Raw genomic sequence first — 25,096 nt, forward strand, 5'->3', positions numbered from 1 at the left:
CAGCGGTTTGGCGCCTGCCTTCGGCCCGGGGCGTAATCCTGGAGTCCCAGGATCCAGTCCCGCATCAGGCTTCCGGCATGGAGCTTCTCCTCTGTCTGTGTCTCTGCCTCTCTCTCTCTCTCTCTGTGTGTCTCTCATGAATAAATAAATAAAATCTTAAAAAAAAAAAAGTAGCAAAGATTGGAACTTCAGATTTGAAATAGACTGAATGGACATAGACTGGGTGATTTTTCTACTAGTATTTCCTATTAAAAATTGGGACAAGCCTCTCTGTTGGCAAAACTGAATTGTTGCCCACCTTTATGGTAATCATCTCCTTTTAACTGACGACATCAGAACATATTACAATGCTGTTACTGAACCAAAACATTTTTTCATCCTTTTCCAATTTTGGGGGCAATATTTCCACCTGGATTTCCCAGTGGTATCTACTAATTGATATATCCAAACCAAATATTTCCTTCCCCAATCTCATGTCTCCTTAGTGATTTTTATCTTTATATGTTACCCTCCAATTTTCCCATTCCCTTTCTGGTTGTCTATGCAAAAGTCATTTTCCCTTTTTTTTCTTATTGGTAAAACCTTCTTTGGTTTGGACACTAAGGTACTCAGCAAAACTGTATTTGCTAAACTTCCATGCAACTAGAGGTGGCCACATAGCACAGTCTGGCCAATGGGATATAAACAGAATTGCTGCGTGGCATGTCTAAAAACGCTCTTTTAAAAGAGGTCAGCTTAGCTGGCATATGTCCTGCCTTTTGTCCTTTTGCTTCTTCTTCCTGTCTGAAATTTTAAAAATTGGTGTGGGTGCAAATCAATCATTGTTGTAGCACAAATGACAAACAGGACAAAGGCCAGATGTAAAGAATGCCTGAGCATAAAGAAAGAGCCAGAGTCCCTGATGACACCCAGAAGTCACCATATTAGCTCCGGACAACACACCTGCAGACTTCCTAATACAGTTTATCCTCAGACAGTGCTGGAGTCAGGGGTACTGATAGCCTTCTTCACACCCCCTTGCGTGGTCGAAAATCCACATGAACTTTTGACTTCCCCAAAACTTTACTAATTGCCTACTGCTGACCAGAAGCTTTACCGATGACATAAAGAGTTGATAACACATATTTTGTGTGTTATATGTAATATAATACATACATATATAATTATATATACATATATACAATTATATGTGCTATAATTACATTATATTGCATATATGTTATATGTAATATATACTCTATATAATATAAAGAGTAAGCTCAAGAAGAGAAAAATCATAAAGAAAAGGAAATCCATCTACAGTACAGTATCTATAAAAAAATCTGTGTATAAGTGGATGTGGGCAGTTCAAATTCATGTTGCTCAAGAGTTAACTGTATATAAGAAAAATAAATTTGTTTTTGGCACTGATTAGTCAGGTTTTTGGCTACTGGCAGCTAATGTAATTCTGAGAAGTCATTAGTCACCTCAAATTCAGATGACTGCAATAGATTCTTAATTATTTTCCCTGCTTCCAAACCATATTGTAATACTACCAGATTATATCTTTATAAAACACTACTTTGATCCTTATATTCACCATTTAAAAACATTCATTGAGGTGGCTCTGTTGGTTGAGCGTCTGACTTTTGGTTTCGGCTCAGGTCGTGATCTCAGAGTAATAGGATTGAGCCCCATATTGGGCTCCATGCTCAGTGCCAAGTCTGCTTGAGATTTTCTCTCTCTCACTCAAATAAATAAATAAATAAATCTTTTTAAAAAAGCCCATTCATTGACTCTTCATTTATTGGATCAATAAGTATTTCTTGGATACTCAAGGACACTCAAGTTTAGTGGGTAAGGTCAGGGAGACTTCGGTTCTAGACATATCTCAATTCTTACTAGTTGTGTGGCCTCAATTTTTGAAAACCTAACCAGATATTGTCCTGGGCAATGGCATATGTATAGTGAACAAGAAAGACAAGGCCTCTTTCTATATTCTAATGGGCAATGTAATTTCAGGTAGTAATGGGTGCTATGAAGAGAACAAAATGACATGATTTCTAATGATGGGAGATGGTTTTCAAGCAATTCTGTAACTGAGAACAGAGGACAGAAGTAGATCTCTTCTCAGAACTGTTTAGATTTCGGTAGATATTTAGATACCTCATACAAGTCTCTAGTGGGTCACCAAGACCTCTTTCCACATAAATATTATAATGCACTTATAGAAAATTGCCCACTCTCCCCTCAAAAAGATAATTTAAGAACTTCTTGAGTAAATTTCCATGACTGTGTAATGCTATAGAGAAAACAGATTTCCTCAAATTTATGGGATTGCCCTAGTTACTTCATGCTCTTATCCTATCAGCATTCCCCATCACCCAACTTCAAAGGCTTATATACCAATCTGTTGCAGGGCCCAGACCCTTTTTTAAAAATGCACTATTTTCAAGAATTCATGACTCATTTGTGGAATTGCAATAGGTTCAGTATGGTTGTGATGGAAGGATAGAGTTTGAGAAGATTCCTGCCAAGATACAGGGAGAAAACTGAGGCAAAATCGTACCATGTTTTTTTTTTTTTTTCTTAAAGATTTAATTTATTTATTTGAGAGAGAGAGAGAGAGAGAGAGCACAAGCAGAGGGATGGGTAGAGGGAGAAGCAGACTCCTTGCTGAGCAGGGAGCCTGATATGGGACTCAATCCCAGGACCCTGAGATCATGACCTGAGCTGAAGGCGGATGCTTAACCAACTGAGCCACGGAGGTGCCCCATACTAAGGATTTTGAATGTAATCATTATAGCCCTGGGGCTGAACCACTGAAAAGTTTTCAGGAACAATATGAAGTAATAACAGGGGCATCTGGGTGGCTCAGTTAAGTGTCTGACTCTTGATCTCAGCTCAGGGTTGTGAGTTTGAGCCCCATGTTGGACTCCATGCTGGGTGTGAGCTTACTAAAAAAAAAAAAAAAAACAATGAATAAAAAATGAGTTAAAATATATTTTGACCATATAACTTTCCCCAATTAACCTATGTTTATTATCTCATTTAATCTTCACAACGTTTCTATGTGGTAGCTATTATTATTAATCTTCATTTTTTCTTTTTTTTTAAATAAAGATTTTATCTATCCATTCATGAGAGACACAGAGAGAGAGAGGCAGAAACACAGGCAGAGGGAGAAGCAGGCTCCCTGCAGGGAGCCCAAAGCAGGACTTGATCCCAAGACCCCGGGATCACAACCTGAGCCAAAGGCAGACACTCAATCACTGAGCCATCCCTAATCTTCATTTTTCAAATGAAGTAACTGAGGCTAATCAAGAGAGGCAGAGTCAGGGTTTGAACTTAGATTCATTCTAAGCCAAAGCCTTCGTGTGTTGCTTCTGTATTGTATTGTCTCCTGTCTCTTGTATGACCTATTTGCATTGCAGGAAATTGCATTTCAGGAGATCCCTTTGGTGACAGTATGGTTAGGAAGGGAGAAAAGCTGGAGGAAGGAAAACCATTAAAAGGTCATTTTTGGAAATTTTGGTTGAAGATGAGAAAGGCTTAAACTGAGACAATCACTGTAGAACTGCAGTGGAAGTGACAGATGTGACCTATTTTGAGGACAAGACCATCAAACCACACAAATTGGATATGGATGGTGATGGAAGAGGAGCTGTCAAGAATAAGTCTCAAGTTTTCTTGTGATTGTAGGAAGATAATACAACAGGATAGTTAGGATTAAGGCCAAAACCAATAATATCTGGCTTAACTCATCAAAGTGGAAATGTCCAGTCAGCAGTTAGGTATTTGGCTTTGGAGCTCAGAAGGGAATCCTGAACTGGAGATAGAAGTGAGACATACAAGAAATTTATTGGGGTAACGCCTGTGAAAGATAAAAGAGGAGGGAGCAGTAGTCAGCAGGGAAAGTCTTCAGACCATAGTGCGATGCGATCTGACAGGTATAAGAGGAGAGAGGGAAAGGAGGAGGATAAATAGAAAGAGCCTCAGATTGTAGTCTGGGAAAGTTTTGGCCAGGCCCATGGGGAGTTCCTCACAAGGACTGCCCATTCAAGGAGTCATGTAGGGAGCAGAATTGGCCCAACTCTAGTACCCTACTATGTTCAGTCACTGTCAGATAGGGAGGATGGGTACTGACCATGGCTTCAGGGTTAGACAAAAAGGCATGGCAGCTGGGAGCTGTGATCTATACAGAGCCCTTCTGCTTTAGCAGGTCTCCCTTCCTGCTGTGGAACCCGCTGGGAGCTAGCTCCCACCCCTTTCCAGCCTGCCTTTCACCCCACCCTTCTCCGTGTCCCCCATTACTCATCGGCTCAGAGATGCCAAAGTTGCCAATGGGGCTGGAGGGGGGGGGCCCCTAAGTGTGCTCTCAGGATCAACTAACTGCACCTTCTGTTCCATCGCCTTAGTGGGAGCGGTTCTGAGTTCATTACAAGTTCTGGTTTGGGAACACAACTCTTTTGCCAGCAGCATCTATGGACTGTTTTTGTCACCCTGTTAGAAGTATGTAAGAGTTACTTAATATCTAAGTAATCAGTTTTCGTTTGGAGTATAACAAAACCTGTGGAATTCTACTGGATTCAGCCTCATTTTCCTGTCCGTAATAATTTCCCATACATGCCTAAAAATAAAGAAGTCAAATGTATAAGACTCATCCTTTTCCGTGAGACAAACTTTGTTTTCTGTCTCTTGAATGGAATTGTAAATGCTAAATTTAGCAATTTGCTTTTAACATAACAATCTAAACCTAACAGTGTAGAGTGTTCTGTTGGAAGTGAGAGGGAGGCATCCTTTGGGGTTCCTGCGATGGGAATTGCACTGAGGACTGTTCCAAGCTTTTTTTTTTTTTTTTCCTTAAACATGTATTAACTAATCTAATTTTCATAATAGTCTTTTTTTTTTTTTTGAGAGAGAGAGGGAGGGAGATTCAGAGAGGGAGAGAGCGAGTGCATGTGCACATGCGCCTGGAGGAGGGTGGGCACAGAGAATCTTAAGCAGGCTTCATGCCCAGCATGGAGCCCCCTGTGGGGCTTGATTTCACAACCCTGTGATCATGACCTGAGCTGAAATCAAGAGTCAGACACTTAACCAACTGAGCCACCCAGGTGCCCCTTTACGATCGTCTTTTGAGGAACTATTATTACCTCTGTTTTACAGTGGAAGAAATTTAGATATAGAGAGGTTGACTTGCCCAAAAGCTTACAGTTACTGGTAAGCAGTAGTTCAGGTATTCTGGCTCGAGTGGGGGCTCTGAACCAGGTGTTATATCCTGCCTCACTATTGCTTAGTTGTGCAATGACCATGACTGTGCCTAGAGGGTACTGTGTTCTGGACTGGATATGAGGATGTGACCTAGTGATTCCCCACTGAGAGATGTTTGTAGAAGTAGATTGGTGAAGTCAAGTGGTGTTTGAACTTTTTCTTATGAAATCTTCAAACTAAATCTTGAATGAAAGCCCAACATGAAAAATGGATGAAAGTGGACTGCTTTGGTTGAATTAGGGGGACAAAGGAGAGAGAGCATTCACTCAGGCTCCATTCACTCAGGCTTCCTCAGAAGTCTTCTTTATGAGACTTCAAGGGCTTTGAGAAGCATGGTTTCAACATTAAGTGAACCAAAAAGAGCACAGGACCTGAAATCAGGAGACCTGGGCTCAAATCTAAATAAATCCATCCATTTTTAGGAGATTTGGTTTTCCCAGCAGTGAAATGGAGACCATTTCTGTATCACCTTGCTGTTGAGGAGTATGTGAGATGAGGTTCGTAAGAGCACTTTGAAGTCGTGTAGCTATATAGTTTGTGTTTCTACAGAAACTTGATTTGAAACGGAGAGGCCCAAATGGCAATGAGGCATGAAAAATTTCTGTGTGTCTTGGGTAGCCTTCAGCATTCTGAGAAAGACTGGGAAGGAGTCAGGAAAACTGGGTAGAGTCTTTGAAATGACCACCAAATTCCAACTAAGAAGTTTTGTTTTAGTGATCTCTCAATAGAACATAACAGATGAATAAGGAACCAATGTCTATCTGGTTCGCTACTGTGCGTCCAAGCACATAATAGATATTCAATAAAAACTTGCTAAAGGAATTAGGAAGGAAAGTTATAGGGAAAATTTAGTGAGCCACTGAACCAAATATATTTTGCTAGGGCATGTGGCTCTGCCGTACAGTGGGGATCCAAATGTGGTTCTCTGAGAGGAAGTGTCACACCAGGTACAGTGGGGTGGCACAGGCACAGGTGTTGGTAACTTTAGTTCATATACTAGAGTTTCATTTTGGACTTTATTAAATGTCAAACTCCTCAAATTCACAGGCAAAACAAGCATACATTTATGAGAGTTCTTGATCTAACTTTGAAGGTGTCTTTAAATTTCATTCCATTGATTAAAAAAAAAAATCAGGGCTGTCAGGTCTCAGCTATAAATGTAGAGAATCAACTTGTACTAAGATGTTTTAAAACGATGTGCAAGTTTTCTTTGGGACTTAGATGTAACTCACACATCTGTAGAGTCTAGAGAAAGGGTCAATAGTGCCAAATTGTATCCCTTTCACAGCAGCCATTCTAGAGTTCTTTTCCTAAGTTGGATAGTATTTCAGGCTCCTGTGCTTAAAGGCTCTAGGAGGCAAGTGCTAGGCCCCAACCTAGTCCTCCCTTGGTAGGCAGTCAGGCTGGTAGCCACCTCTATCTTTAGAAACATTTGAGAAACATTTAATATCACTTTAACTCCCAACGGGGTGAGTGCTACTTCTTGTTCTCTTTCTACACTCCCACAAATTGGTGGTACACTGTATTTATACTGGAGTATTTATACTACTTTAAGTCTTTTAAGTTGAAAAATTACATGTGGTGGGTTAATAAACTGTTTTGGCACAAGTGTGAAGTAATCACGAATACACAATCTCCAGGTAAGAATGATCCATTTGTGAGGTTTACTTCCAGTTCATGAATCTGAACCTTTTTAGTGCTCCTTTTGGCACTGCAAAAGGGATTTGTTTCCTGTACTTCCTATGTTCCTAGAGTTCCAGTTTGCTCTTACCACATTTCAGTGCTCAGTTATTTTTAAAGCAATACAAGGCATATTTACCCACTTGGATACAATGGACACCGATCTTGTGCTCTTAAGTCATGAAGTTAGACACTCTGAAATGTCTCTTTAGCAGTTTTGCAAAATGCTCAGTCACTAGCATGGCCTCTTGGCCCTTTTATCCATACTTAGGGATATCAAATAGCTCATCTAACTATGTTAGCCTTTTAATGACCTTGGGTTTTGCTTTTCTAAGAACAGAAATCTTAACAACACAGAAGATGCATGGAAGGTCTCCACATATTACAAATAAACAAGCTTCCTAAGCTACCTTTTCATCATGTCTCTTTGTAGCTTCATTTTGACAAACAGAATAGCAGCCATCAGCAGAAGCCAGAAAACATCCTTTTCTTTCTTTTTTCTCTACTAAGGGATCAAATATTAGCAGAAAATAAATGATAGTAGGCACAGGTGATTGATTTAAGGGGGAAATATTTTAGATATACAAAGCCCATAATCTGTGTTTCACTTACATTTTATAATCTAAAATGTTTGTAGTTCCTACTAGTCCTATATAGAAACAGTATTTTGTCATTTACATTTATTTTTGCGCTTAATTCAGCCAAATATTAATGATATCCTCCTTCCTTGTCCTCTTTTAAAGAAAAAGTGAAAGTAAAAATGTTTTTGGTAGAATAAACCAAAATCTTCGTAATCACAGTAGTCCAGTATTAGGTGGAAAATACTAGGTATGAAGTTTTTTGTTTTTTTAAGTAATTACATCTCAATTAGGGCGGGGAATCGGAGATATACTAATTCAACTTTACTATTCCGCAAATGAGGAAACTATGGGCCAGAGTAGTAAAATTATAGTTGGAACCCACGTTCTTTGACTCCTATACCAACATTCTTCTAATGATACTAAGATTGGCAGATTGTACAGTAATGCAAAAATAGAACAAAAGATTTCCAAAGATAGTTTCAAGCACTTCATATTAGTACATATAGCTATGGATCATAGCTATGGATCATGGCTATGAATCACCCCCAAGGTAATAGTTTAAAAGCAGGTTTTGATATATTTTACAAACGTGGGTCTTCCAAACATTGTCCAAATGTCATATCCCAAAGTCTAAAACTGATATTAGCTTTCAATACAGGCACTTCAGTCGAAAAAAGAATTATGACTAAGCAAAGAACTTCCAGTTTTTATTTTTCAACATATAACAAGAAAAACATTCAATCAATTTTTAAAAATTAGGATGGATTAATTTACAATAAAATAGTCAACTTAAAATATCAGCCCCTTTTATTTAGGGCCAAGGAGGCCAATAGTTTCTGTTTAAACAGCAGAATTGCACAATTGGTATTTTTACCTATATTCGATGGCACAGAAATGTAAAAGTCAAACAATTTCCATTAACATCCTCTCTTCCCTCCAGAGTAGAATTCATATAATTGCTTCTTAGGTCAGTACTCAGGCCTTTAAAAATCACCAGTTATATTTTGAAACATATCTACAACTACTCATAATGAGAACACCTTTAAAACAATCCTTACAGGAAACACCTTAAAAAATAATTTTGTGGCACATTAGACTGCTTAAAGAAACAGCAAAGATGAAAAACAATGTACAAGAATTATAGTCCCTTGCTTATAGAAACCACCTAAATAACATATTTCCCCTAATTAATTATCCTTGCTTCTCATAATTTATTAGCAGAGATGAATTACAAGAAGCAGGATGCACCATTTTTTGGTTCTTGGTTGTAGCTGCCAGCTTGAGAGTTTATGACTGTAAATGCAAAGCAAAATATGACTATGCTCACAAATTCTGGAATGGGAAAAAACCAAAATATCTCTTTAAAGTGTTTCTCTATCCTTGCTTTCAAGTCAAGACAAAAAATTCACAGCAGTTTAAAGGATGATGAAAGACTAAACATGGGCCCACTAAAATACATACCGGGAATAATTTTATCTATTACACCAAAGTGAAAACTGTAATAAGTATGATATTATATTAGCAAGTAACATTCTAGAGTATGCTGCTGGAGCAAATACAGCACTTAACAGTTTCATTTACAGATTAGGCATGGTAGCCTTTAGACAGAGCATCTTATTTTCACACTCTTGAAGGTGCAACCTTTAAAACACAAACACACACAAAGTAGTATGTAATTCATAACAGCTGGCCAGGCACTTAACTTGGGGGAAAGAGACTCTTCAGATTTTGAGGTAAACTGCAATTGTTTTCAGCAATTACAAACATATTCTAAAAACAACACTTTATTTCACACCAACTGAAGTCATTCAGCATTTATAAGTCTGTCACTCTATTGCGCCAAAATTCACACCTACACCTAACTTCTTAAGAAGCTATTAAAAGAACATTTTGAAGTCTGAATCTTGGCCCCATTTATATACTTCTGTGCTTAGAACATACTTGAAAAAAACCGTAAAGTACATCCTTATTAGGGCTAAAATGAGTATCTTTTCCCCTAAATTTGATATTTAAAAAAAGAATCCTACTGTCAGTCACACAGAGCAGAGGAGGAAGAGGTGGAAGACAATGACAAGGACAGAGGTGATAAGCCTCAATCTAGGTTCCACGAGAAGCGGAAACAGAGCAGCCGAGTTTCTGTCTACAGGTGTTGACTATTATGTGAAAGCTCTCAAAATTACTGAGGAATACAACTCTCTGGATTTATTCCACTCTGGGCACAGTTGATGTTTCTTCCCCTCTGCAGAATTCATTTCAAGGCAATGTGGAGTTTACTTATAGGAAAATTCATTTTAGAAGATGGAGGACCTCACTAAATATTTACACATCAGAAGACCAGAACAGAAAGTAGCCATTTTGGAACTAGTCTTTTTTACCAAAAGTTTTCCAAGTCTATTTTTCATTAGAATTACCATGAAATTATCTGTAAACAGAAAAGCTCTACCTCCAAATCCTCATAACTAGCAATTAATTCTATTTTCCATTGCCTTCTCAAACAGCAATTTCAATAGAAAGGCTATCCTTGTTTTGAACAAACTCATCAGCTTATTATCTGGTATGCACAGGCTAATTCATCAACATCCTGTTTTGAGCCCTTCAAAGAATATTATGAATAGAGATAATTAAAAAATTTTTGATCTGAGGCATCCTCATTTTCAAAATAACGAAAAAAGAATTGGTTTAATTCAGAGTTTCCACATGGCTGAAAAAAGTCTAAATACTTTATATATAAAAACCTCTAGGTTGACCCTCCTCAAGATGGCAAGTTTTCCAGTCATGCATGGTAAAGGATTTGTGCTAACTGACCTCTTCCTTCCTTACAGGACTAACATTATGCATCTGGCAAAACTACTAGCTGGAGTTATTGGTGCAATAAGCAAACATGGAAGGATTTCTCTCTCTGTGATGCTAATTGGCTTGCTCAAGTTTTGAAACTGTGACCCTGGGCTCTTAGCACCATGCTTTACTCAACTGAAACACCAAGCCGCCACTGTGGTGGGGTGAGGGACAGGGTGGGGTGAGAAAGGGAATGAGGGCAATTATATACATAATTAAAATACCATGATATGCTGTGAAAATTTGTGTTAATACATCTGAGGCTTGAAAATCATTAATCATAGCTATTAAATAAAACTGCATTAAAGTGTTTCAATTTTGAACACCTGCAGCAAATGCAGAGCTTTCATATATGACCTAAATTTAAATATGAATGGAAGTTCATTATCAGTAAGCTAGAAGAAACAAATTGCATACATTTTTAAGTGGTAACCTACCCCCTGCCCTCCCCCAAAGTAGATATTAAGTAAAAATTAAGTGAAATTATTCATAATTGTTTCCAGTTTCACCTTTCTCTTGGAAGAGACCCAAATCAGGTCTCTGGAAATCCAACTTCATACACATAAGAAATGGCATCTGCTATCACATCGGTATGTCTTTCCCTCAAAGGTAGACAGGTTATAGATGTGTCTCAGACATTCATTTCCATGTATTATGGTTTTTGAGACATCTATTCCACTGAAGTATTATAAAGCAAGTCTACAAACCACTTCTAAGAAAAAGGCACTTTGCTGCAAGAGTTAGATTTAATTATGTGAAAGTCAAGAACACTAGAATAGACTCAAAAGTCAGAATTCACTCGTGTATTTATGAATGCAGAGCAGATGCCAATTTATAGAAAATAGCTAATGATATTACAAACAAACCAAATGTCAACTTAACTATATTCTCAGCAAAACAGTAACTTATGACATTTCTCCAAAAACCAACATAGTTCCAAGTTCAACAGTAAAAAGGGGGGAAAAAAAGGTCACCAGCAGTTGCTACTTTTGAGCTCAAGACCTTGTTTCCTACAGAATTTCATGTCTACAGTTTTGTTCTCTGTTTCAGAGCATGAATTATTTTTCAGATGAAAAACCTGGGATGGCAGAGGTTTGTTTATGTGTGTTGGGGGAGAATTCAGGGTGGAAAAACAGCGGGAAGGAACAAGAGGTTCATTTCTCTGGTCAGACAACCAAGTGAGGAGGTAGTTGTTCGGAGAACTTCTCAAATAGAGAACATTGTACTGATCTACTGAGAGTTGGGGAAGTAGCAGGAGCTTCTTTGTGAGACTGAAGATAGCAACAGGAATACTTCTCCTCCAGGGAAGTCAGGACCAGGGTGTCAGTGCAGCTAAAATGAAGACAGGATTTGTGTAAGTAGCATAGAGAATATAAGAAAAACAAGGCTAAGAAATCAACAGGAATGATAATATATTCATTTCCAAACCTGTCCTACCTTGACAGTGGCTCTTTTCTGATGCTAGAACTTTAAAAGTGTCTATAAGAAAAGAACACATACCACGTCATTATAATCGGGATTTGATGTAGTGATTCTTCCAACTCCTAATCTGTGCCAAGAATGTGGTAAGGTAGCATACTTTTCATAACACCGTCTAGTGTCCAATATTATTTAATAATGTCTATAAAACACTTCAATGCTTTAAAAAGTTTAGACTTCAGTACTCTCAGAAAGCATGACATCAGGAAAATATTTTACAACTGTAAATGAGCAGACACTCTTGGTTAAATAGCAACATAGAAAATATAACAGCAAATCCTCCAAATCGTCCGATGCTAAATCATAAAATTCATAATTGTGTCAGGAGACCACATGCTCACCTTGTTACATCACCACACATGGTAACCCCATACAACCTTGAGTCCCATCATCACTGCTGTTGAGTTTCTTCATTCGGTACTGACGTATTTCTCTTACCAGTGTGTAAAAGGCATCCTCGACACCCTATAAAAGAACATAATAATGACGGCTTAATAGACACAATCCGAGTTGTAAGCTCTTTCTTTTGTACTTCTTTATGTGGCTTTAAAATTCCAATTAGCTGATGAAGATAGGGTGATTTAAGAAGAGGACACCAAATTTAGCATTCTTATTGAATCACATTAAAAGACTAATATACGAATGGCCTATTTTGCAAAAATAACATTCAAGTACAGGGAGATGGGTAACATGGGTCATACTGAACTATCAGATCTAAATAATCGATTCAGGAGAGCAAAAGCCCTAAACACTGGCTGGTGCTGATGAAGAAATGTCTAATATTTCTAAGTATCTTTAATCAAGAGTCTTCATCTTAGTAATATTTAGTAATATTAGCATGTTAATGAGTAAGATACCACACCAGAATATTCATCAGTTCATTTTGCATTTAAACAGAAGATTAAAAACAGAATATTGAAAATCCGTAAGAACAAAGACTATGGATCCTATCTCTGTATTAACACTTTTTCTGCATTAAACAAACCCACGCCAGATGCTCAAAGCTCTGCTGTACCTGTCTGGTCTTGGCTGAGGTTTCAATGAATGGAATCCCATAACTCTTGGCCAGTTCATGGGCTTGTTTTGTGTCAACTGTCCTTGTTGGCAAATCACACTTGTTTCCTACTAGCACCATAGGTACATCATCTGAATCTTTTACTCGCTTAATCTGTTCCCTTAAAAAATAAAAAAAAGGATTATGTTATCATAACGTAAGAGTAGGTTTTTAGGAAAGCATGAGCAGGTAAGAAAAAAAAAGATTCTAATGAATTTTATTTAGCCCTATTATTGTCTAGTATGGAGTTTCACTTTTTTCCCTAATTATAAGGGACCATGCATACTAGGTAGACTGGTTTAGATTTGATGCAGCAGCCATAGGGAAGCCAAGTTCTGGTTCACCTTCTAGTGGAAATGGATGGCTGTTCTTTTTTTTTTTTTTAAAGATTTTATTTAAGTGAGAGAGAGAGAGAGCACAAATGGGGAGGAGGGGCTCCTTGGCTGAGCAGGGAGCCTGATGTAGGGCTCAATTCCAGGTCCTGGGATCATGACTTGAGCTGAAGGCAGACGCTTAATCATCTGAGTCATCCAGGCGCCCCTATTCTATTCTTTTTTGACACACACCCTTGTTAGGCTCCTTGATTCTCCAAAGAGCTTGGCTCTGGATTTAACTGGCAATTTGAAATCACACTCTAGATTAAGATCTGAAGTATAAAAAGTAAAGCTTACTGCCTCAAAATAACTTTTTGAGGTTTTCTTGAGAATGACCATATTTAATCAAAGGCAGTCTATCCACTTCTCTAGGTAGGTGGTATCCAAACATTTTCTTCCAACAATATTATAGCTGGAAGTCCAAGATACCAAACAGAAAACACCAGAACTGTTATTAAAGGGTAACTAAAGGATCTGGAACTCCCAATTTACAGCACTCCCCTCAATAACATATAAGACATACCATACAGCAGTTTGGAAACTTTGCTCTAGATCCTCTTGACCAATACTGTCCAATGGAACTTTTCACGATGATGGAAAGGTTCTATCTGCACTGTCCAACTATATCCACTAGTCATATGTATAGCTGCTGGACACTTGAGAAGTCATTTGCTATATGGTCAAGGAACTGATTTTTCAATTTTATTTAACTTTAATTAATTGAAATAATCACATAAGGTTGTGGCTACCATACTGCACAGTACTGTTCCAGACCCTACCCTTGGATTACAAAGTCATGTGCTGAACCTGTGTTACAATGGCTGTCTGCAGAACTGACCTTTGGTGTAATGGCAGTGGCCTATTATAAAGCATAATTTAAGACCACCTAAGAGGGAAAAAGACTTCTAGAAATTCAACAAATATTAGATGTTTGACAAGTGTTGGACACTTGACAAGTGTTGGGACATTTTCTTACATATTGTTTATTATTTCCAGAGAGCAAATGAAGAATAGAGCAGGTTTAGGCAGGAAAAAACCTCACTGAAGTTTTGGACTAGCTTGTTTCCATGAGCAGACATCATCATACCATACCGACGGAGCACAAGCCAGGACTGCAGGCTGTCAGGAAAACACTTGCATAGCATTTACTATGTGCTAGATACTTTTCTGGGTTATTAACATGTTTATTAACTTGTAATTTTTACAACTCTTGGCAGGTACTATTCTCTCCATATTATAGATAATGACACTGAGGCACATACATTTGAGAGTTTGCCCCAAAGTCCCATGGGCAACAGATGATGGGGCCAAATTTCAACCCATTATATTATTCTGCTCAAGGAACATAGAGCTAAGAAAATGGAGCCCTGGGTTTTTGGTCCTGGCTCTGCTACTAGTAACAACTATGACTTTGAAAACCTAACAAACCACTTCCTGCAACTCTATCAGAATCTGAACAAGGATGTTGTACTAGAATTTTTTATGGTCTGAGTGAGCTTTGAAACTTTATGGTTCTATTGAGAAAGACCATCTTTCCTCTTTATCTACTCCCATCCATTTCTTCCTATCATTTTCTCTTTTCTATGACTGACAACTATTTTTCAGACACGTTTTCCTCTCTGAAATTCCTTTGTGACCTCTCATACCAATACCTTTAGTTCTGAATTATCTCATTAGTAAGCTTAATTTAAGTATTATCACACATTCTAGCCATAGTGTATTATATAAAATAAATTCCAATATTAACTTTCAGTGATAACCCCAGATCCTCAATGTTAAACAATATGAAACCAACTCTTCTCATGATTAAAAACGCTATATTCCCTAATGCGGTATCCTCATTTCCTGTTCCCCCACAAAGCTTCAGAATACACTTATAGATCATTCTTTCAGAAAAATGTTCCTAGTACCTGTAGAGGTTAATGTCTGCAAATGATTTGCTATTATTGATGGCAAATACACAGAGGAAGCCTTCGCCTGTCCTCATGTATTGGTCTCTCATGGCACTGTACTCTTCTTGACCAGCTGTATCCAGTATATCCAACAGACAGGTTTCACCGTCTATAACCACCTGTTTTCGGTAAGAATCCTGGGGGTGTGGAGGGTAGGAGATGGCAATGAGAGAGGAAAATTTCATTTTTATTAGAAACCATAGGGAATGCAATGCTATTGCCAAGGTTAGATAAGCTCCTAGCTGAGTTCTTTCCATCTCTATTAGGAATTTGTCCCTCAAACTCCTAATATATAATCACAAGAGAACATACTTAATGTCACCCTAGGAAAAAAATCCCCAAATCCTATATGCCTGCAGAAAGGAAAATGTGGCCATTCTGTTCCTGGAAAGAGAAAAAAATGTGGTAATTCAGACAGCTCTATTAAAGTTAGACTCGGGATTAGGTTTCACAATGTATTTTACTAAGGTATGAACTGGACTTTTCTTAATTATTATACATTTAAAATTCTAAACATACCTCCACCAATTATACCTGGCCCTGGGCACAGTGTCATTTACATTTATGACTAAATATACAAATACCTTTTATTTTGAACAAGATTATACCATAAAAATCTTTTTCTAATCATGGTGGATTTTTACCTTTGGGAAATATTCCTGAATCAAATTCCTAAAGGTTTCAAATAAGGTATATAATTATAATTCTTCAGGAAGAAAAACATGCATAGATCATACATATTTATGTTTCAAAGGTGTTTCGTTTTGTTTTTTTAAAGATTTTATTTATTCATGAGAGACAGAGAGAGAGGGAGGGAGGGAGAGGCAGAGACACAGGCAGAGGGAGAAGCAGGCTCCATGCAGGGACCCCGATGTGGGACTCTATCCTGGGTCTCCAGGATCGTGCCCTGGGCCAAGACAGATGCCAAACCGTTGAGCCACCCAGGGATCCCATGTTTCAAAAGTTTTCAATTTGGCCCTAAGACAAAATTTTTACTTGTATTTTAATAGTTATGTTTTGGGAATTCAATTCAAAGAAAACCCATCACACTTGGTAAAGATCTGGCTCCAGAAACAGAATGGGACTTGGTCTCCCAGTTTACTGATTGGTGTCTGTAACTCAACTTCACTATTGGACTGTAATACACTTTCAAATTAACATAGAACTCACATTGCCAAAACTGGAAGCACAAAATATGATAAAGTGTATGAGTGTTCCAAGAAAACAAGCAAAATTAAAATGATATAGGTGGGTGTTAGTCAAACTAATGTACAATAACAGAAGTCAGAGAAGTGGTTATTTCCTGGCAAGGTGGGGGTTTACTGACTGGAAAGTGGCATGGGAGAACTCTCTGGGGCACTGGAAATGGTCTATATTTCTGAGTTGTGGACTTAAAAAATTTTGGTTCTTGAGCTATAGCTACGCCATTTGTGTATTTTACTGTATATTACCCTTCAATAAACACAACTCAGAAGAATATTAAAAGGTCCTAATTATTAATGCTGCTAAGCTTAAAATGAAATTTCTGCCAAGGACTAATGATTAATTTTTAATAATTGCCATGATAGCTAGCTTCTATTAAACACTCAGTGGCAAGGCAGTAGAAAGACCACAGTGTGGATTAAAATAAATCTCTAGTCAGACATTTCTAAGCTGAATAAATCTTCTATTTAAAGGACCTAAGATGCCATTTATTCAAGCCAATATATAACATGAACGTACACAAAAACTTATACTGATTTTTCCTCAACATTCTTGTGTGTGTGATAGGCAGGACATGTTTATGGTACTTTAAAAAATGAGGAAAATGAGGCTCAGAGTTTAAGTGATTTGCTCAATATAACAAAATGAAATAAACTACAAACAGGGACTGAAAGAAATCTAGGCAGTGACTCAAAATCTCATGTTCTTTCCACTTCAGCCCAGTCTCAGCTGCTTCAACCAGCTAATTAAAATTGAAGAACACCTAGATTTTTGAATCTTTATCTACATCCTATTACTCAGTCACTCTTACTACGTATGGCCTGTTTCTTTTCAATAGAGCTGTCATGAGTTCAACAATGAATATGCAACAGTTTACTAAACTGCCGATTTTTAAGAAAATCTTTACCAATTAATAAAAATGAGCTCTTCTCCACAAACATGGAAAGCTTCGTTATTGTACTCCTGAATGCAGCACCCCAAATAACTTCTACTTTCTCTCTTGATGATCACTTTGGCTAAAGGATACGTGCAGGGGGGAACCAAAAGCCAGAGGTAGGGTCAGTCAGCACACTACCACCCGGCCTCACCTCTATGGTGGGATCATATTCATCTACAAAGTGGTTCTGGATTAGCTGGATTGTCAGTGCGCTTTTCCCAACACCACCTGCTCCAACCACCACCAGTTTGTACTCAGTCATTTCACACCAGCAAGAACCTGTGGGAAAGCAGCAATTAGGTTTAATGGGCGAGCCACAACTAGAGAACTTCAAAAGCTTTCTATAATCAATAGTAACTAAAACGTTGAGTTTGAAATGTATCGGCTGCATACACGTGAACTTCCACTCGGCTCTCAAGGTGATTCCGGAGCGCAGAAACCCTCGCAGGTTACTGCGGGCCTCCGAATTGTGGCTAGTCGCCTGGCTACCCCCACCCTGCTCTATTTTTCAACAGTCCGTGGGCCCCGCCCTCAGCCTAAGGTAAAGGAACCCCCCCCCCCTTCCTCCACCTCCCGCAAGTCTTCTCAGCTCCGGTGGGGAAGCCTCCAGCCCGGCCCCTCGTCTTCCACCCCCACCAGTCTTCAAAAATCTCCCCCATAGGGCTTAAAACGAAGGACCCCCGCCCAAGGGCCTTTGTCTCCGGTCTGCAGACTCCGTTCGATTCCGGGCAACAAGGAGGCGCCCGTATGCTCCAAAGGCGAACGCTACACACCACAGAACCTTACCTCAAGCTTCGCCGCCTCCGCTTCCGACGTATTTAGGACCACAACTAGGAGAAAGGTTGGAGACCCCGGAACCGCCATGAACAGCCCCCACTAGGGAGCGGCACTTCCGGCCCCGCCCGCTACGTAATCAGTCGGCGCCCCGGGCGCCCGAGTCCCCGCCCCGGCCACGTGGGCCCCCGACCCAGGAGTCACGCGGCGGGCCGCACCCATTCCCGCCCCTCCCACACAGGACGCCTCAAAAATGAAAGCGCTAGGTGCTAGAGTCTCAAAAATCAGTAAAACTTTATTCGCTTCCATTCTTTCGCCATTAACAGAAAACTGGAGAAAGCAAAAATGTTTCGTGTTTACAAAGATAAACGGCCTCTTTACCCAGAGAAGATCAAAACCTCAAATGACAACGGGGAAGATAAAAGCGCCCTCCCCCACATCCCCTGAGCTGCCCTTGTCATCTTAGACAAAGCCTTCAGTCCACTGGCCAGGGGCCCTGGATGTGGCCAATTCAAGATGAGGGCCAAGAAATCAGACCAATCCGTTCCCGTGATATAAAGTCGAACAGAGGCTACACCAAGGGTCAAGTGCCTGTATTTCACAGGACACAGGAACCAGGCGGCTACTTATAAAAAAAACAAGATTCATTTCAGGCACAACTTTTTTATTTTTTTTTTTGTTTTGTTTTTAAATCAGTAAAAGAAACTGGGTCCTAGAAGCTGCAGTGATCTAAGCAGCAGCAAGTTTGTGCATTCTTTTTTTGTTGTTGTTTAAATACGATTAAATTACCACACTGCTGGCACACCTCATTTGCATGAAATTCTGCACCATACATACTAATTGTAGTAAAGTTACCCCCCCTCCCCAATCCCAGGAAAAAAGAAACTACTCTGGAAGATAATTTTCACTGAAATCTAACCAAACTTCGTTAAGTGGACTGTGACAAGATTATAAATGATATGAAAAATAACATTTTAACATTTGGCCATCAACTTAAGGAAATGGTTTGCCTATACAAATTTTTATAATTTTTGTTAATTTTTAATATATTCTACCTTCATATGGTCCTCAGAATTAAAGCATAATGAACAGGAAAGAAAAGGAAAAGAATGCAACTGAGTGCTAAGGCAGAACATCGTGCCAGATAGTAATGAAGGTAGAGTATATGCTAAATACCAAGTGCAGAATTTCATAGGGCCAACAAGATAACAGTCTATATTTTCACTTACACAGGCGAAGTGGATTTTGCAATTACCAGTTGCGTTAAATGCACCAAATAAAGCTCCTAAAATTGATACTATAAGGCGCCACCTTAAGTTTTCCAGGCTGCAACTGTGCATAATTTTTAAAATGGTTTTCTTAAATTTATTTATTTTTTAAACATAACACGAGGAAGGTGTTAAAACTGGTGTAATAGCTCAATAGAATAAGTATTCCAGATTTTGGGAGGGATGAAGAGGGAGATATTCAGAACCCTTCACCAGAATCCCCCCAACTTGATCATAGTGGATTAATGATGTGCTTTGTGGATGTGGTTAGTCAATGACACCAGCTTGACGGATCTTTCTTTCTGCACCAAATCCCTGTGAAGAAGTAAAACTGTAGTTAATGGCTATACAAGCATTACTTTTAATCATCGTAACCACGACCGTTTCTTTCCCAGATGAGGAAATCCATAGTAAGCCCTCCTGATCTATTACGTAAAATCTGAGTATCAGGAAGACCATGAAATGTGCTTTTCACTGTGAACAATTATTGTTAGGGTCTGAACCAATGTGTAGGATGTTTTAACTAGTTTTAAGCATACTGAATACTGAAAAAGAATCCTTAAGTTCCCTGCTTCATTGAATGCTGAGCTATGCCAAAATAGGACCCTGAGTAGCATAATGGTCTATCAGCTGCCCCCACCTATCCCAGCACCTTGTATATGTCCCTCATACCATTGAGTTATCTGGTCCCCTTGGCTGACGAAGAACCATTAGGCGAGGAGCACTGGCATCATCCAGGGTGATGTTCTTCAAGCGATTGACCAACCTATCAGGTCGTGGGGCTGCAACAGCCTTGGGGCCCTCGCTATAATGAAATCAAGAGGCAAGAACAACTCTTGGTGGGAAGAAAGCAAGTACTTGCAGAGGTGTTTTCTCTACCGAAATGACTCAGTTTTAATGAGGGGACTCTTGCCTCATCAAGCCAGCTAGCTAGCAAGACAGGACAGACAAGTTTTGTTTATGTTTTTATTACTAACTCAAGGTTTATTACTATGGAGGAACTGGAAGGATCATTTGGGTGAGGGTCATTCCTGAACTGGTCCACAACTAGAAGAACCAGTTTCACAGACACTTTATGAGGTAGTAGATGTGAAAAACCTTAGAGAACAAAAGTATGTAGAAATATTTTCAAGAGACTCCCAGCTCCTCTTAGGGTAACATTATGGATTTAAAAAATTTTTTAAACAGAAAGTATTGCTAAACTATATAGTTAGAATTTTAAGCAGCATTTAAATGGTTTAATGGAAGAAAAAGCTACACAGAGTCCTTTAAGAACAAGGACTATATAATCTTACTATATTTAAGTTTTTTGTTTTTTTGTTTTTTTGTTTTTACTATATTTAAGTTCTAATACATACAATGTACCCAATTAATGTTTCATTGGGCCACATTTAGAAGACTAAAATTTAGACAATGAAGACTAAAATTTAGACAATGAAGACTAGAGGTAAAAAAAAAAAAAAAAAAAAGATACAGGAAAGATCAAGAAATAACCAGAAAGTGGCAGGATAATAAAAGCAGTCATGAAAAATGAAGAAGTGTGATAAACCAGAGTTTACAGAAGTTTAAAGACAGTCAGTCCAGGGAGTTTACCAACCCAACTTACCAGACTCGCCAAACATTACAAGCACTGCACTTGCCAGTGCGCTGATTGAGAATCACTGAGAATTCCACTTCATCTCCAGCCTGTAGCTCAATGCCATCTTGAACTTCTTTCACATGGAAAAAGAGCTTCTTGCTATCTCCTACTTCATAATTAATGAAGCCAAACTGGGGGGAAGAGGAGGAGGAAAAAAAAAAAAAAAAAAAAAAAAAAACTACAGCTGAAAACAGGGACATATTACAAGGCAGAAAAGTACTCCACTCTGAATGAAGCACAATGCCTGACCCTAACTAGAAGTCGATTTATAAAACATGGTGTTAATGCCGATGATGCTCCAGTTTAGCTGCTTGTGCTAGAATGTAACAGCATATGCTTCTGAAAAACTTTCAAGGGAAGAAATCTATCTTTGAAATCACTGCAAAAGAAACTCTGAGCTAAAGTAATACACAACATCTTTGTCTTTCTATTCTGAAAAAGCTCACTCCAAATTTACTTTCCCTATCATGTAATGTTATCAATAGTACTTGTAACTTTCCTTTTAGCTCATATTGCCACTGTCTTTTCAGATGGTTTTCTTCACATTTTTACAAGCTACCTCCAATCATTGAAAAGGGGTGGAGTAGAAAATAAAAACCAAGTGAATATTGACAGTTCTCCTTTGGATGAAAAAATTTTTAAGTTTTGGGTAACATCTATACCAACTCCTAAAAGAATCAAGTTCAGGTCCAGAGATACTACCACTTACCTGGTCCTTCACACACTCCACTGTGGCTCTACGCAGGGGTGTGATGTTGTAGGCCATAGTCTGTGCATTCTGGCCCAGGACACACAACTGGAACTTGACACTCTCTCCTTTCTGTAGGCAATCCCCTTTGTTGGCCATTCCAACTATGCCAAATGGATAGACCTCACCTTTCATATCCCCTGTAAGGAGAAACAGGCACAAAGTCTAGTATTTCACAATAGTTCTAATGCTGATGGTCCTAAGAAATTTATAAAGCTTCAATGAAATACTATCATTAAAACAAGTGAGAACTTGTAATACTACACTTGCTAATGAACAGTTTTAAAATTTATTTTTTTAGTAATCTGTATACCCAACATGGGGCTCAAATTCATGACCCTGAGAGATTAAGAGTTGCATGCTCTTCTGACTGAACTAGTAGCCAGGGACCCCTAATAAACAGTTTTAAACCACAGTTATGAAATTAAAAATAATAGCACTCACAATCTTATTATCTAAATATTTGGGCATTTTAAGCAGAACAGGGTGCTAACATGACCCACTGGATTATCTTCTTCTCTAGTTCACAATATGAGCCAACCAGTCCAAAATATTTCTGACCCACACCTAACTGGGCACTAAACAAGTCAGGCATGGGTGGGTGAATTTCTTTGGCATTCTACCTCTTTTGTCTGTGGCTCCCCCAAACCAACAGGTACTTTTCTCCTAGTTCAGAGCTCAGCACACTTTTTCTTAAAAAAACAGTGAACACTTTAGGCTTGTAGGTCATCCTATTTCTGTCACAACTACTCAACTTTGCTGTCGTAGTGAGAAAGCAACCAAAGATAATATATAAAAGAATGGCTATGGCTGTTTCTAGAAAACTTTATTTATAGAAACAAGCCACCGTATTTTTTGTAGCACTCTTCCCTAGGGGCACCTGGGTGGCTCCATCAGTTAAGTGTCGAACTCTTAATCTCAGCTCAAGTCTGGATCTCAGGGTCTTGAGTTCAAGTCCTGATTGGGCTCCATGCTGGGTGTGGAGCCTACTTAAAAAGATAAATGAATAATGAAAATTTTCAAATTAAATAAAAAAAAAAAAGTTGGCTGGAAGTCAGCACAGGCTATGAATAAAAACTGTGCCAAAGGTTCAGTGGCTTCTCAGTTCACCTGGATGGTGAAGCCACTGAATCAAAAAAAATTAAGAGGAAAAACCAGGTGGAAGTGGAAGCTTCAGAACTGAAAATGCTTTTAACAATTCTCTTCAGGATTATAGGGTAAGTGAAGGTTTTCTTGCCAAACATACAAGAACCACAAACTTTTAAGGAGATACTTCCAACAGATAAAGTCATGCAGGATTAGAAACACCTGGTCCGATGCAGTGTTAATACTACCATTTATTAAACCCTTACAGATTCATATTTAATCGTTCCAGAATCTTCTTAGATTGAAGATATTATCCTCATTTCAAAAGATGAAGAAACCGAGCTAGGAGAGGTTTAAGTAATCTAAGATTATATAGCTAGGAAGTGGAAAAGCTGGTGTTCAGGTCTAGGCCTACCCTACTTCAAAGACCACGGTCTTATATGGAGCTGTTGTATTCTTGAATAACAGCTGTTCTCACCAAAGTGGGAAAGTGTGACCTGTCTAGTCTCAAAAACCTCTAGGCTTATAGATTTCAGAAAAGTTTCCTTTTCCATAAGACCCTTGCTTTGGGCTGTATCCTAGAGCCAGTATTAAAGAATAAGTGGATTGGGGATTGGAACACAAACAGAAGTGGCATGTTACAGAGAAGGAAGAAGGGCAGTTCAGTATTGTAAGAGTTAGCTGCCCAGCTTCCATGGCCCTTTTAGGAGTATGGTGTAATCATGGCATTGATCTAGAATATTAGGTTTGAAAAAGGCCAGGTTTGTACTGAGTGAATTTCTTTTTAACCACTGTGTGTTTAACCACCAGTGTTCGTAAAAGATGGAAAAGCAGAAAAAAGTTCATTTTAAATTAATATGAATTAGATCTGAATTACCAAAAGGGGTGATTAAAGGACTCATCTGCTGTAACATCTATTTCTCTTGGGAGGGGTGTGGGGGGCTAGGGAAGGGGGAGATGGGAGTACCATGTAAAATAAACTCCTAAGAACATCATGTGGTAAAAGGAACATGTGAACAAGGTTTATTTCTTTCTTTCAAATGATCTGTTCTTCCTTACTTCATTCTCTTTGAGTCCTAAAGGACACAAGATTTATTCTCTTTATGAACCAAGCTATTATCTTCGGTTGGAAATTCAAAACCTCTCAACCCCATCAGTATGATATAGTTCAACTATACTAATCACCCAGTGGTTCCTACTAGCATTCCTAATGCAAACTTATCTTATGTACAAAGTAGTCTTTTTTTTTTTTTAAAGATTTATTTATTTGAGAGAGAAAGAGAGAGAGAGAGAGAGAGAGAGAGAGAGAGAACACGCGCACGCGCACGCACACTAAGAGCCAGAAGGGGAAAAAGGGAGAGAGAAGCTCAAGCAGACTCCACACAGGGTTCAATTTCACGACCCTGAGATCATGACCTGAGCTGAAATCATGAGTGGGATGCTCAATCAACTGTGCCACCCAGGCACCCCAAAGTTGTCTTTTTGGTGCTAATTGGTGGTGGTGGTGGTGGGGGGGTTAGGGGTGGTACCAGAACTCAGGGAATTATTAAAGATGGGGAGAAAAAGGCAGAAAATGAAAAATAGAGCTCTGGCCCAGAGACAAGTAGTAGGATCCACATGGAACCCTAGCTATTAAGGAATAAATAAAGTACTTTTACAGAAAGGAAAAATGTTTATAGAAGTGAAAGCTGCTAGGAAAATTTGTTAATACTGATGTAAATAACCAGAGAATAATACAGGAAAACTATAAAGTTGTACGAAACACAGCCAATATGAGTATCTGCTTATCACACACTAGATGCCTATTAAGAGTGAGACTGTTTTCAGTCTATTTTAATATCATTCAGTTGCTCACCTTTCAGTCATCTGTTCACAACATAAACCCAGGCTATTCTAATTTCCAAAGCATATAAAAATAAAAGCCAGGGGATGGGGGGGGGGGGTGAGGAAGAGCCACTTTTCCTTAATTTCAGTTTTTAAGGAATCTGAAAACAACTGCAACAAACACCAACAATGCTTAAAAATGTTCAAAGTACTCATGTAAAGGTACAAACAAATTTCCAAAATCTAACAGGGATGCTCTTACCTTCTTCCACAATCTCAATCATTCCTTGGTACTCAGTCTGTGTTGGATCAACACTCCTCAAGGGGCGAATGACTTTACCAGAGTAGATGGTGGGATCAGCTTCCTCAGTAATGCCATTCACTACCAAAAAAACCCACAAAAAACAAAAAA

General features: G+C 38.7%; 2 protein-coding genes across 4 annotated transcripts in view; both read right to left on the minus strand.

Annotated features, from left to right (window-relative positions):
* Positions 1-11,134: 11,134 nt before the first annotated feature.
* On the minus strand, positions 11,135-18,207 carry NRAS (NRAS proto-oncogene, GTPase). Its single transcript, NM_001287065.1, has 7 exons — positions 18,132-18,207; positions 17,497-17,624; positions 15,164-15,342; positions 12,841-13,000; positions 12,167-12,290; positions 11,784-11,825; positions 11,135-11,678 (listed from the first exon to the last, which is right to left on the minus strand). The coding sequence occupies exons 2-5, from the start codon at positions 17,605-17,607 to the stop codon at positions 12,171-12,173; spliced, it is 570 nt and encodes a 189-aa protein (NP_001273994.1). The 5' UTR covers positions 17,608-17,624; positions 18,132-18,207; the 3' UTR covers positions 11,135-11,678; positions 11,784-11,825; positions 12,167-12,170.
* Positions 18,208-18,389: 182 nt separating this feature from the next.
* The window catches only part of CSDE1 (cold shock domain containing E1), a 39,471-nt gene continuing 32,764 nt past the window's right edge, over positions 18,390-25,096 (minus strand). For all 3 annotated transcript variants that reach the window (XM_038561840.1, XM_038561839.1, XM_038561838.1), the window contains 5 exons: positions 24,947-25,066; positions 21,736-21,914; positions 20,994-21,157; positions 20,060-20,192; positions 18,390-19,702 (listed from right to left, as the gene is read on the minus strand). In XM_038561840.1, coding sequence (XP_038417768.1) covers positions 19,655-19,702; positions 20,060-20,192; positions 20,994-21,157; positions 21,736-21,914; positions 24,947-25,066 — 644 coding nt within the window. In that variant the 3' untranslated portion in view covers positions 18,390-19,654. The remainder of the gene's footprint in view (positions 19,703-20,059; positions 20,193-20,993; positions 21,158-21,735; positions 21,915-24,946; positions 25,067-25,096) is intronic.

This window comes from Canis lupus, chromosome 17, assembly GCF_011100685.1.
Source record: "Canis lupus familiaris isolate Mischka breed German Shepherd chromosome 17, alternate assembly UU_Cfam_GSD_1.0, whole genome shotgun sequence".
NCBI classification, from domain to species: Eukaryota; Metazoa; Chordata; class Mammalia; order Carnivora; family Canidae; genus Canis; species Canis lupus.